This window comes from Daucus carota, chromosome 6, assembly GCF_001625215.2.
Source record: "Daucus carota subsp. sativus chromosome 6, DH1 v3.0, whole genome shotgun sequence".
Classification (NCBI taxonomy): Eukaryota; Viridiplantae; Streptophyta; class Magnoliopsida; order Apiales; family Apiaceae; genus Daucus; species Daucus carota.
This window is the reverse complement of record NC_030386.2, coordinates 27,378,661-27,393,146: the sequence shown is the minus strand read 5'-3', so window position 1 is coordinate 27,393,146 and position 14,486 is coordinate 27,378,661. Positions and strand designations below refer to the sequence as shown.

The 14,486-nt window shown below is 35.8% G+C and overlaps 2 protein-coding genes across 3 annotated transcripts; one reads left to right on the top strand and one right to left on the bottom strand.

The window, feature by feature from the left end:
• Positions 1 to 438: 438 nt before the first annotated feature.
• LOC108228056 (uncharacterized) lies at positions 439 to 6,474 on the bottom strand. 2 transcript variants are annotated; one of them, XM_017403532.2, is made up of 14 exons: positions 6,255 to 6,473; positions 6,065 to 6,167; positions 5,843 to 5,962; positions 4,291 to 4,388; positions 4,054 to 4,137; positions 3,761 to 3,885; positions 3,534 to 3,606; positions 3,394 to 3,439; positions 2,701 to 2,810; positions 2,505 to 2,612; positions 2,367 to 2,426; positions 1,953 to 2,014; positions 1,116 to 1,428; positions 439 to 882 (listed from the first exon to the last, which is right to left on the bottom strand). In XM_017403532.2, the coding sequence occupies exons 1-14, from the start codon at positions 6,321 to 6,323 to the stop codon at positions 679 to 681; spliced, it is 1,575 nt and encodes a 524-aa protein (XP_017259021.1). In that variant the 5' UTR covers positions 6,324 to 6,473; the 3' UTR covers positions 439 to 678. The 2 variants fall into 2 exon arrangements, with proteins under 2 accessions (XP_017259021.1, XP_063935807.1); XM_064079737.1 differs by lacking the exon at positions 2,701 to 2,810 and having other exon boundaries at positions 2,505 to 2,563; positions 6,255 to 6,474.
• Positions 6,475 to 8,495: 2,021 nt separating this feature from the next.
• On the top strand, positions 8,496 to 9,515 carry LOC108204208 (uncharacterized). Its single transcript, XM_017373537.1, has one exon. The coding sequence runs from the start codon at positions 8,496 to 8,498 to the stop codon at positions 9,513 to 9,515; it is 1,020 nt and encodes a 339-aa protein (XP_017229026.1).
• The last annotated feature ends 4,971 nt before the right edge of the window (positions 9,516 to 14,486 follow it).

Genomic DNA, 14,486 nt, shown 5'->3' with positions numbered 1-14,486 from the left:
AAAATGACTTGTAATAAAATGTGAAGTTTAAGAAGTAAGATAATTTTTTAAGAGTAATGCTAGGACACCAAAATTTGTCCACGAATTATAGTTAGATAATTTATGTGCATATAGAAAGTACATTATTATGAATGTAATCAATTATACATTGCCACATAGATTTGAGAAAAAAATGAAGAACAAATTGAGATACTTAACATTACATGTAATCATCATGTTACAGATAACCATCATGTTTAATTATAGAATATCTAAACCAATTAGTTTTTTAAAACTTCGCTCCATGTTTCAAATAATTTTGACCAGTAAATTTAAAAATCTGATTTCCAATTTTCACAAACAAAAAGTAAATAGGTTTGTTAGACTATTTCCTGCTTTTTAGAGCACCAACTGAAATTAAATATATCTACAGAGTCGAATTTCTCCGAAAACAAGGGGTAAAGAAGAAAAAAGAAGATCTAAAACACATCCAAGGAATTTTTTTTTTGACAATGCAGGCTTATATGCCTGCAACTTAGTATCTGTTCTAATAATTCTCGGGGTGAGCCAGAGTCGAACCCGGGTGCCCCGGGTCAACAGAGGATAAACCCACCACTGGGCTATCCAATCGTGCTCTAATTTAGCTGCTTTAATTTTCGTTTCAAAATCTATTACTTTAATATAAAAAGTAAAGACCTTCTACTCCGGACTAGTAGAGACCGGGTATACAGTGTCAAATACAACCCTGGCAAATACATGTCGAACTTCCTCCAAACTACCTAAAGTTAACAATTCACTATCAATTTTACTACCTTGCTTTGGTACAAAATCCTTTTGCCTTCCCATTCTAACGCATTCGAAAATCTTGCGCACCCTAAAATACAACTGCGGTGAAATAAACACCTGCAATAAACATAGCAGTTCTTACTCAGAGATGGGCACGGTAGCTTAGGAATTCAATCACATTACATAGTGAGATTGTGGGATTTTATCATCAGGGACTGGGAGTAGAGAACTCAAGAATCAAGAATTTCATGCTGGATATTAATGGAAATAATATTGCTCAGCAGTCAAGGTTGCAGAAAAATTAGCACGGGCCGCATCCAAATACAATAAAGAGATAAATGACCAATTACCAGATCTGATTTAGGAGCTTTGGGGAAGGCTGACATAGCCTTTGAAACATAATCCTCCTCGGTCATATCAGACAGTGCCGTGCTAACTGAATTATCAAAAAGCAAAACCTCCTCCTTCAATTCCTCGTAGTCCAAGGTACAGGGTTCCAATAATTCATTAAAGCCAGCATCATGTGGTCTGGATATCATTCTTGCGATTTTTAAAGCTTCTGACATATTCCCGCCATTATAAACAGCAAGGCTGAATGCAGCTACCACCACAGGGTCCCTGGGTTCGTCTGACAGTGCTTTATGAAATGCTAAAATGGCAACCCTGAAAGCATACAAAATTGGAAAAATCACAACAGATGCTACTCCTGAATGAAAGTACTGATATTTTTCATTATACAAGATAAAATTAAACAAAGAAAGATTGTGAAGTTTTCACATATATTAAAACCAATCAATCAAATATTTTATACTTAATTTATTCTGGACCAGTGACAAATTGTTTCAACTTCTAGTATTTTGACAGCAGAGTATTAACATACTTAATTTCAAATATTTTAAGGAGTTTGCACATTGAGTCGTTTTAAGTTCCACACCACATGGAGTAGTGACCTGCTTATCATGGCAAGTTCAGTAAATTGCACCAAAATTAGTAAGCTATAAATTACAGCTGCAGTAGAAGTCTTATGAATTTAAAATTAAGTTACCCTATAATGCAATCCATGGACACCCATTAACTCGAGCTATTAGCATGAGTTGATACTATTCCCAATACTGTACTATATTAGATATCAAATATTTGCAAGATTAGATAAGCATGCAACATTCCGCTTTTAAAGATTATCTTACCATAAGCTACTGTGACATGGTGTATCTGGTGCCAAAAACTTGTCCATGTGAGAAAAAAGACACTGCATGCAAAACCAATCAACCTTGATAAATATGACTTATTTAACTTATATAGAATAATAGAATCAAGTGATAACAAAACAATTACATAAAGAACACCTTTACTCTAGCTTTGCCAATTCATTACACATGGCATTGACAAAATGGTGTAAAAAGACAAACTAATTAGTAATTACTACCAAGAGTACAATATAGTGCAATAGTTGCACAACTATGCAAACACTATAACATCAGAATTCAGAAGTTTAAAATTAATATTTTTGATTTCTCCCCAACTATCCAGATGTAAATGAAAGTGCTACATGTATAACACGACAACGTTAGAGATCATTGATATTAGTTGGACGGAGTTACCAAAAGCATATTAGACCTCTTGTCACGTCTGCGAAAACGACTTCGGACAAAATATGCAGCCTGAAAATGAGTGAGGCTTAAAAGCAATACTTCAAATTATTAAGAGAGCTACTCAACAAAACTTGTATACTGTTATACCTGAAATGGTAATAGTATATCTAAAAGACCAAATCTCCATAATAATCTCAGTGACGACTCTGCAGAACCATAGGCTAACATGTAATTCATTTCCATCAGATGTCTTCCCTAAGTTATTACAAAAATGAATGTAGCTTTATTAATGTAACAAAAGGAGACAAAAAATAGTACAACAAAAAAACACACCTCAAAATACCTTATCAAGCCTTAAAACTGAATATGATAAATTTTTAACATCTCGAGCTGTCTCTCTTGTGAAACTAAACCCTAAACGGGAAGCAATTCTAATTCCACGTAAAATGCGAGCTGGAAACATAAAGATACTTTAAATATTAAGAAAAAGAAAAACAGAGATGGAACCAGTAAACTCAATGCAAATGCTGAAGCTATTAAACAACAGAAGTCAGTTCATTTCTTTTATCCAATAAATTTAAGTTTATGATGTATATGTGATTATGCATATACTGTCCCCTGCATAATAACTGGAATCTGACTAGTTATTAAAATTAAGAATATATATATATATATTTTTCTTGGTTACGATCGATATACTTTTCCTCTCTTTACATATGAGAAATCTTAAAGAGTGAATTTTGTACTGGTAATTTACCCAAGTTTATCTTTTTATAGTTTCCTGTAAATGAATTTTTCAAACTTCTAATATTGTACTACATCAATTGTCCAATTCCTACATTTACTATGGACCCAAGGCTAGCCATTACCTTAACTAGCCCATACAATAATAATATGTATAGTTGGTATGGATTTTATTTTTGAGATCCTAGCATTAATGAGCTTGATAAGTCCCCGACAAAGTAGTAAATCTAATAAACATGAACAAGAATAGTAAATCTAATAAACATGAACAAGAATAAAAAACTGAAGTTACCGCAATCCTCTGACAATGATATGTTTGAAGGCTTCACCGTTTGCACCTACAGCAAAAGACATGATTTAAGATAATTTTAGTCTGTACAATCGTCTAACATACTTTTGTACATTAGTACTGCTTAAGAAATACATGCACACTTTCGCTTTTCTGATATCTTCCAGCCCTCCCAAGTAATCATATACTATCTTTGCATAAGGATCTAACATCAAGCTGAAACAAATGAGAAAATTATTAATTGTGTTCATTTAAACTGTGACATGCAAAAAGATATATGGCTACAAAAGATAAAGAGTTCATGATATTTTGTGATGAAGGAAAAGGCATATGACTTGGAATCCAACATAAATAGTATATAATCTGTTACCCATTTATTGTAAAGTCACGCTCCAAGCAGTTCCTCCAACGCTTATAATCCTCCTTCTCATAGCCAACAGGTCGTTCCATGTCAAAATTTACTCTCCCCCTAGAACTCGTGCAAAAGCTTGAAACCTAATTAATGAAGTTAATTACTCAACTTCAAGTAAGTACAAGGAAGCTTGCATTTTAACCAAAACGTCAACCATTGCAGCATTGCCAAGAAAAAATGGAAGAGTTCTCATCAAATAACTTCTTTCCTAGCTATCAGATATTAAAACATGTCATCCAAAGTTAACAAACCTCCACAATGGTACCATCAACGGTCACATGGCAGATAGGAAATCGTCTCCCAACAATTTGACATTGTGAAAATATCCTCTTCACCTGTGATTTAAAAGAGTGTCGTCAATTTTGAGCTTTGATCCAATTCAATTTTCAAAAAATATAAGATGTCTGCATAATTTCAGTAAAGAAATGAGAAATATATACTGTACAAAGTATTCAAGAGAGGAACTATTGGTTCTCGTTCACACGAACCTCGCCAAGTTCTGCTGATGTCAGTACATCAAAGTCTTTTGGCTTTTGCTTTAGAATAAGATCACGGACACATCCACCAACAAGGTAAACTCTATGCCCTAAAATATAAAACCGAAAACATATTACAAAAATAGTATAAATGGCTAAACCTACTAGGTATACATGTTAAAGTATAATGCATAAACAATGAGTTCAAAAGTGTATTCATGAGATTAATATTGCCCAATTAAATGTATGGGGTCTAACAGCTCATACATGGGATACAACAATTTATACTTCCGTTTTACCCTTGAGGTCAGTATTAAGTAAGGCTGATAGTATACAACAACTAGATCTACTGAGCAAAGATTAGCAAGCACAGTCATTTTGAGAAAATATATGTATATGAAGAGCAATTCTATTACAACCTATCTTATTAAAGCTAATTATGACTTACGAGTGTACGTGTTAGTTCAGGTGACAATATTTGACATAATTTAAATCCAATTTGATTCTCCACACAATTACAAAGACAAAACCGAGAGTAAGACAACTCGATTAGACCCGAACATGACACACGCCACTCACTTACCAAAGTTGTTTCGCCTTCAGCTTAGAGCAGCTCCAGTACAAGTAACAATCGTTGTCGCAAAAACTTGACAAATCGTTTCTAAAAAAAATAGTTTATTCTAACTCTCATCCACATCATGCTTAGCATTAGCAATCTCTATTGTTAAAATGCTCCAATGCAAACAAGTGGCCACCACACATCCCCCGTTCCCCATATAATAATTTAAAATATAATCTGATAACTGATTTGATTTACTGATCTCTTGGCAAAAGTTAATGAAATGTTAATAAATTAGGAGTGCGCAACGGTTGCCTGCAGCTGGCAATACTTGTGTTTCTCAAGCAACTGAGTGGCACCAATGCACAAACAATCTTTTGGCAACTTCCAACTTTGCAACACTCATCTGAGCCACCTGCATTGGAGTATGATTTGACAGATTTACAGACACAAACATGGCTCGGAACCCAAAACGTTGCTACCCCTACTTGCTACAGAACTACAATTGAACAGTTAGTACACTTCAATGCCAACTGTCAAGATTCTACCAAATCCATTTTCACTAAGCAAGTCCAATAGGTGTGCTAAATCAAGTCTTAAATCCAAAAATAGGGAATATGGGATAAAATTGCACTCCAACACTATGCTAGTGATGTGCTAAATCACTAGCACAAGCCTCCCCTTCCCTATTTTTAGAATATGCTAGCCACTTCTAAACTATCTTTATCATTAAAATATTCATTTCCCTCTCTCCTCCACATCATTTCCCTCTCTTTCAAATAGATGGCAGTTGTTTAAATTTAATATTATTATAATAATAGGGAATGAATATAAGGAGTACTATTGGAGCTCATGTGCTAAATCTTGTGCTAAATCACTAAGACATATTATTTTATAATATTTTTAGGGAACCTCTTAGCATAGTGTTGGACTTGCTCTTACAACATAAAAGTTCAATATAACAATTCATCTCAAGAACAATAAATTGAAACCAAAAAACGCCACCTTTTCGGTTAAGGCCATTGAGGACCACTCGTGTAGATCTCGGAATCATGGAATTACTAATCCCAAGCTCCTTAGAGCTGAACCTCTTCCATACAGGTGCCTTGTTATCCTCATCAACCCCTTTAATCCCAGATTATAAAACTCACATTACATTCTATTCTTTCTCTACATTTACGAAAACCCGGATACAAAATTCACATAAACATACAAAATTCAACTTACCTCCATCACTAGAAAAAGAAACAGACTCAGAATTCCTCTTACTATATCCCTTGAAGAAGCTATCAGGCTCATCAAGAACAGCCGCCACTGACCCGAATCGAACCTGCAAACAAATTATCAAGCTCAAACAATATTCAAAACATTAAGAATATAAGAGATAAAGGTAGGGGTTTGTAGATAAATGAGGAACCTTGCGAAAACAGTGGCAGAAATGAAGTTGGGGTCGGCCGGAGAACCCAAAGCCAGACGAAATGGCCATCAAGGAGGACCAATTGGATGATTATTTAACCTATCATAACTCTCTCTCTCTCTCCCCCTGCCCTCCCTCTCTCTCTGTCTCTCTCTTTCTCCCTCTATGTTCTTATCTGAGGTTTAGATAAAGGGTTTTACGGTGATAACTTGATAAGTTTGCTCTGTTTCGTCGCCGATGATTTATGTTCGGCTTGAGTTGAGAAATGGCCCATCGTTTAGTCCATATAACATTGGGCCTAGCCCATTTTAATAAGTTAGATATCTCAAATTATTTAATCCATAGCATTTTAGCCCACAAGAAAAAGAGAGATGTTATAATTCTTAACTTCAAATTTAAAGAGTAATGCAAGAAATAGAGCTCCAATGTTAGGAACACATCATCTCTCCTCTCTTTTAAAGAGTATATAGGAGCTCTTAATATTTTTTTCATGAATATAATATTATTTTACCTCTAACATTTCCGCCAACATTTCTCTCTCATTATATGAATAAAATATGAATAAAAAGCAAGTATAAAGAATAGTATTGGAGATGTTTTAACTTTCTAGGAGTCAGGTGTTATATTATATTTTAAAGAGTGATTTAAGAACCTAAGACATGCTCTTATATAATAACAACGGGATTGACATAAAATTTGCGATGAATGTTCGTTCAATTACATGAATAGCTAGCAAATTAGTTTTGCTCATAACTTTTAAGAAAAATAAAAATAGGTTTAACTGGTCAAGAGTTTGTCGTTGTCCTAGTCTCATGTCGCCCTATAATTTATTAAAACATATACTAATTTATAAAGTTATAAGTCATACCTGTCTGAAAAAGTAAAAATAGATTATCGACTATTATGCACATTAATCCATTCTATCATAGTCATACTTGTCAAAAACGTAAAATAGGCTTATCGACTATTATTTACATAATATTTATACTAGCATATAATTTCTGACATATATGTACAGAAATTTTCGAAAAAATATATCTATTTTAATAATTTGTATGTTGTCCAAGTATTTCTGTATAACAAATTGTATTAATTGTATTTCTATATATTTCCGAAAATAAAACCCAATAATTCGTATTTATTTTTAAAATACTATACTAAACAAGTAAATTATCCTTATTTATTATATATAAGGAACTTAATTATGTTCATATGTTTGAAATCTAACTATGTAAACAAGTTGAACGCAGTGGCGAGAGTTGGTGTTGGAGCAGGGGCATGCATTTGTCATTTTCAACTAAAAAGACGAAGAATTGGCCTCATTCGAAACATGCAATTTGGTTGCATTTACAGATACGAAGAATCTAAGATAATAGAACCTCCCATTTCATTTTCGCAAATATACGCGGATCATGTCTTTCTTCGTCACCTTGGTACAGTACTACACTACCTTCTGCTGTTTACCTGCGGAGATGGAATATTAATCCGGAAGAAAAAAAATATGAATTACAGTAAGGATTTTTATGTTTTATATCTGGTTGAGGTTCGCTAATTTTTTAACTGAAGACTTGGATCAGGTTGAATTGACTCATATTATCGGCACTCGATCCGAAATTTTTTATATATGTAAATATTGTTTTGAACGAATTTATCTACCTAATTATAATCTTGTTGTTTATATACTTTTAATATATCATAACATAATTATTTACATAACAAAGATAATCAATTTTAAATAAATTTCACGTTAGTATGAGCATTTTCGGATTGATTCGAGTTGATTACATGACAAGGCACGAATACGATAACCCTATCTATTTGTTGAAGATAAACCTGCACATCCAGATTGTTCTGGATGATCTCATCTGTCCAGCTCAGCTAGTTGACAGCTCAGAGACAGCTCAGCTAGTTGACAACTCAGCAAGTTAGTTAGAGTTTGTTACAGAAGTTAGTTTGTATATAGTCTGAGTAGCACTACTTCATTTTCTACAACTTTTCATTACTGCACTACTGTAATTCTTCTCTCAGTTTGTAAATACAATGTCTTTCTTCTTCTTCAAGCGATTACATATCTACATTTCATAGCTTCGAATCATCATTTTATCATGGTATCAGAGCAGGAATTGTGAATCCACATCAACTACCAGGTGTTTGATTCTACATCTCTGCTTCTTAGATCTATTTTTTTTCTTGCGATTTGCCTCTATTTTCGTTTTCGTTCAAGTTTACTCGTCTTCAATCATGGCTGATACTGGAAATGCATGGAATATCCATAATCGTACTGTTCTTCCACAAATTCAAGATCAATCTAGCATTTACTATATTCATCCGTCCGATTATACTTCATCACAAGTAGTTTCTGTGAAATTTAATGGTAATGGATTCACAAATTGGAAGCGATCTATGGTTCGCAGCTTAATTTCTAAGAACAAATTCGGATTTGTTGACGGCTCTGTTGCTAAACCTGATACAAATTCGCCTGACTTCAAAGCTTGGGAGCGATGTAATACGCTTGTTTGCACATGGTTAATTGCTAATTTGGATGAAACTATTGCTGGAAGTGTTATGTGTTTCAGCAATGCAATTGACATTTGGTGTGATCTTGAGGATCGTTTTGGATTTGCTACTATGGCACAGGTTTATGCTGTAGAACAACAATTGACTGATGTTCATCAAGGTTCTAAGTCGGTTTCAGAATTCTATACTGAAATCCGAACTCTATGGGATGAATTGAGTGATGCTAGTCCTCTAGCTTTCTGCACTTGTAACAAATGTGTTTGTAATGTGAATCAGCGTATACGCAAGAAGGAGCAAGAGCGTAGACTCATCCAATTCATGATGAAACTTGCAGATAAGTTTTCTACTATTCGAGGTAATATTCTTATGCAGCAACCATTACCTCCTATTGCAAATGCTTTCAAACTGTTTTCTCAAGAGGAGAGGCATCAAGAAATTGCACAGTTAAGTTCTAATACTGAATCACTGGCCTTCTTGGCTGACAACAAGAAGACACTAGATCACAGTCAACAGAGTGCTAATTCAGCTTATTCTGGTACTAAACCTAATTCTGTTGCCAAGAGAAACAGCAAGTATTACTGCACACACTGCAAAATTGCTGGTCACAGTATAGAAAGATGCTTTAAGATCAATGGTTATCCTCCTGGTTTCAAAGGCTTTAAAGACAAGAAGATGGCAGCTATGTCTTCCAGTAATGCTAGCAATGATGACACTGCACATATCACCAATGCTCAGTACCAGTAGCTCATGAGTATGCTCAGTAATCAGTCATCCTGTGGTTCAAACAATTCTTCAGCTAATGAAAAACAGGATCATATGGCAATGTTAGCAGGTAAATACTGTTTTCTATCTGAACATAGTGGGAAAACAGGTTGGCTTATTAATAGTGGTGCAACAGACCACATCTGTTCTAATCTGTCTATTTTTGCCAATTATGCAAAAGCTAATCCAAATGAGTATATTACTATTCCTGATGGTAAACAGATAGCTGTTAAACACACTGGTTCAATACAGTTAAATGCAGATATTATGCTTCACAATGTATTACATGTACCAGATTTTCATTTCAACCTAATTTCTGTGCAAAAACTGTGTAAAGATCTCAGCTGTGAAGTGCTTTTTACTGTTGACAAGTGTGTTATACAGGGCCTTTCTCAGAAAAACTGTCAGATGCATCTTGGTGAGATTCAAGGAGGCTTGTATGGTTTTAATAGCACTGATAATTCTGAAGATAAGAGAAGTTGTTTTGCTGCTGTTGCAGATGCTAAGATTTGGCACTTAAGACTTGGTCATGTACCATTTTCTAGTCTTAAATTGATAGTACCTCAAATTGTACCTCCTTCTGATGTAGTATGTCAAGTATGTCCTCAGGCTAGACAAACTAGACTCAAATTTCCTCATAGTTCTATCAAAACTAAGTCCAGATTTGAAATGATACATATAGATGTATGGGGTCCTTATCAGTTCAAGTCACAAACTGGTTGTAATCAATTCTTGACTATAGTAGATGATTTCAGCAGATTTACTTGGGTGCATCTTCTTAAACATAAATCTGAATGTGTGCATGTCCTTTATAAGTTCTTTAAATATGTCAAGAATCAGTTTAAAACTACAGTTTCTGTAGTAAGGTCAGACAATGCTAAGGAGTTGTGTTTGGGTTCCATGAATGAATTGTTTCAAAAGTATGGAATTGTTCATCAGACAAGCTGTAGTTACACTCCACAACAGAATGGTGTTGTGGAGAGGAAGCATAGATTTCTACTGGAAACAGCAAGGTCTCTTTATTTTCAATCAAAGGTACCTCCTCAGTATTGGAGTGAGTGTATACTTTGTGCTACCTATCTGATTAATAGGATTCCACTGCAAAGCTTGTCATCTGACACACCTTATTATAGGTTGTATAATAAGACACCTGATCTGACATTGTTAAGAGCTTTTGGTTGTTTATGTTTTGTGACTACTTCTTCTGTTCATAGAAGTAAGTTTGATCCCAGAGCTACCATGTGTGTTTTTATGGGATATTCACCTGGTCAGAAGGGATACAGAGTTCTTGATTGGAAAACAAAACAGTTGTTTGTTTCAAGAAATGTGGTTTTTCATGAGACAAATTTTCCTTTTCACACACAGACATCTTCTCAATCTGGTCTTGGTCAATTTTATTTGCCTATATCTACTGGCAGTATTTTTGCAGATGATTCAGATAATTCTGCACATCCAACTGGAATTGGTATTTCTGGAGAAGCATCTGGTGCTGACAATATTTCTAATTCTGGAGAGGAATATGGAAATGACAGTTTTTCTTCTGATATGTCATCTCCAATTAATGCTTCAGAAAGAAATACACATCAACCTGATTCTGAACCTGAAATTTCTACTTCTGATGTCATTGATATCAGTACTGTGGTTTCCTCTCCTCAACCTGTGAGGAAATCTTCAAGGGTACATAAAGCACCCTCATACTTGTCTTCATATCAGTGTAATGTTTCTACACATTGGTGCAACTTGGTTCAACATCCTGTTGCTGCACCTACATGTACTTTAACTGAACCTAAGTCTTATGAAGAAGCTGTTACTGATCCTCTTTGGAAAGAAGCAATGCAGAAAGAAATTGATGCTTTACATAAAAATGATACTTGGGATTTGGTTCCACTGCCTCCTGGAAAGAAAGCAATTGGATCCAGATGGGTTTTTAAGGTTAAGCTGAAGGCAGATGGTAGTCTTGAAAGGTGTAAGGCAAGGCTTGTTGCCAAAGGTTTTAATCAAAAATATGGAGTAGATTTTGAGGAGACTTTTTCTCCAGTTGTGAAGATGGGGACAATCAGAATGCTGCTTGCCTTGGCTGCATCAAAGCATTGGTCAGTTTACCAATTAGATGTGAATAATGCATTCTTACATGGAAATTTGGTTGAAGAAGTCTATATGCAGGTTCCTGATGGCATACCTAATCCACATCATTTGGTTTGTTTACTGAAAAAATCCATTTATGGACTCAGACAGGCATCAAGGTGCTGGAATGAGAAACTGGTGGCTGAATTACTGAGTCAAGGTTTTTCACAATCTAAAAATGATTACAGTCTTTTTATTAGACATAATCAAGGAAAGGTTTGTATTGTGGCAGTTTATGTGGATGATGTGATTTTAACTGGTACTGATCAGGAAGCTATTACATCTCTTAAGCAGCATTTGGATCAGATGTTTAGTATTAAGGATCTGGGAAAATTGCATTATTTCCTTGGTTTAGAAGTTGACTATTTAGAGGGTGGATTTCTGTTAACACGGAGAAAATTTGCCAGAGAATTGTTGAAGTCTTCAAGACTTGATCTGTCTAAATCTGTTGCTACTCCTTTGCCAGTTCATCTCAAATTGAGTTTACTTGAAGGGGACTTGCTTTCTAATCCTGAAATGTATAGATCACTAGTGGGTAAGCTGAATTATCTCACCAATACTAGGCCTGATCTTGCATACACTGTTCAGAGTTTGAGTCAATTCATGCATGCTCCAAGAACTTCACACTGGTCTGCATTACATCATACTTTAAAGTATGTGGCATCTACAGTTAATCAAGGTATATTACTAAATTCTTCTGGCAATCTCAAACTGCAAGCATTTTCTGATGCTGATTGGGCATCTTGCCCTGACTCCAGAAGATCAATTACTGGTTATATCTTGTTACTTGGTAATTCACCTGTTACATGGAAATCTAAAAAGCAACCAACTGTTTCTAAATCTTCTTCAGAAGCTGAGTACAGGGCCATGGCTTCTGCAGCTTCTGAGGTTACTTGGGCTGTTAGGCTGCTAGAAGATCTTGGTATTAATGATCTTAAACCTGTCACACTACATTGTGACAATCAGAGTGCATTGTATATTGCCAAGAACCCAGTGTTCCATGAAAGGACCAAGCACATTGAGCTTGATTGCCATTTCACAAGAGATAAAGTGCTAGAGGGTTTACTGCAGTTAACATATCTGCCTACTACTTCACAATTAGCAGATGTGTTTACCAAAGTATCACCTTCTCCACATTTTAACACTCTACTACACAAGTTAGGCGTTTCTTCATCTACGTCTAACTTGAGGGAGGCTGTTGAAGATAAACCTGCACATCCAGATTGTTCTGGATGATCTCATCTGTCCAGCTCAGCTAGTTGACAGCTCAGAGACAGCTCAGCTAGTTGACAACTCAGCAAGTTAGTTAGAGTTTGTTACAGAAGTTAGTTTGTATATAGTCTGAGTAGCACTACTTCATTTTCTACAACTTTTCATTACTGCACTACTGTAATTCTTCTCTCAGTTTGTAAATACAATGTCTTTCTTCTTCTTCAAGCGATTACATATCTACATTTCATAGCTTCGAATCATCATTTTATCACTATTATCCTGTTAGTTAGATATCATTAGCACGAAGCTTCGCAAACACAGCCTTTGATGCTTTTCCAGTTTCCACAAACTACACGTCTTTCATAGATCTTTTCTACCGGTTAACTACAGCCAAGTGAGAATGCAAGCTGAGGATCCTTAGATCCCATATGCTAATTATTAGGGCTGTTATTCGGTCCGGGCGAGCCGAGTTTCGAGCTGGGCATAATTCGAGCCGAGTTTTATTTAGTCGAGCCGAGACGGCTCGTTTAAGAAAACGAGCCTAAACCTTTGCCCGAACTCGACTCGTTTATTTTCACGAGTCAAGTCGAGCTGGCTCGTTTAGTTAAACGAGCCGAGTTTAACGAGTCGGGCGAGCCGGCTCGTTTAATTTAACACTAAATCGAGCCTAAAATGCTACCCGAATCCGACTCGTTAATTTTCACGAGTCGAGCCGAGCCAGCTCGTTTAACAAAACGAGCCAAAACCTCTGCCCGAACTCGAGCTCGATTAACTAAACGAGCCGAGCCGAGCCCATCAAAACGAGTTCGAGCCGGGCGAGCTCGCGAGCTGCCCGGATCGGATTACAGCACTACTAATTAATATACATGCACACTCTCAATCTATCACTATTTGATAGTCTATGAATTCTATACAGTTAAGCTAGAGAATGAAGATGAAGTAGAGAGAATAACAGAGCAGAGAAACTGTATTTACATAACAAGAATGAATATGTCTGAGTTACAATACTGAGCAACTTATATTGAGAAACTATACACACACTTATGTATCTAGACTATCCAGCTGTACTCCAGCTGTCACACCACCTTCTGTAACTAACTCGTCACCCTCTGTAACTAACTTTCTTACTGTGTCTTTGTGCTGTTGTATATTAACATCCCCCCTCAAGATTGAGGGTTGAAACAGGTTAGCAACACCAATCTTGGACAACAAGAACGTAAGTGATCCTGAGGACAAGGACTTGGTGAACAAATCAGCAGGTTGCATGCTAGTGGAAATATGAGCAGTCCAGATAATTCCATTTTGAAGCTTCGTACGCACAATATGACAGTCAATGTCAATGTGCTTGGTACGTTCATGGAAAACCGGATTTGAGGCAATGTATAGTGCAGATTTGTTATCACAGTAGAGCGTGACTGGAGTGAGCTTATTACAGCCAAGTTCTTTGAACAGATTAAGAAGCCATTGAATCTCACAGCAGGTATCAGCCATGGCTCGATATTCTGCTTCTGCAGATGAGCGTGATATTGTTTGCTGCTTCTTCGCTTTCCAGGACAACAAAGATTGGCCAAGCGTAACACAATACCCTGTAAGAGATTGACGAGTAAGTGGGCAAGC

Bases quoted from the DNA above. Each gene is read 5' to 3' on its own strand.
- LOC108228056 (XM_017403532.2), bottom strand. From the start codon at position 6,323: ATGGCCATTTCGTCTGGCTTTGGGTTCTCCGGCCGACCCCAACTTCAT. The intron at 4,138-4,290 runs GTTCGTGTGAAC...TTTAAATCACAG, and splicing joins CATCAGCAGAACTTGGCGAG to GTGAAGAGGATATTTTCACA. The intron at 2,427-2,504 runs GTATAACAGTAT...ACTCATTTTCAG, and splicing joins ATATACTATTACCATTTCAG to GCTGCATATTTTGTCCGAAG.
- LOC108204208 (XM_017373537.1), top strand. From the start codon at position 8,496: ATGGCTGATACTGGAAATGCATGGAATATCCATAATCGTACTGTTCTT.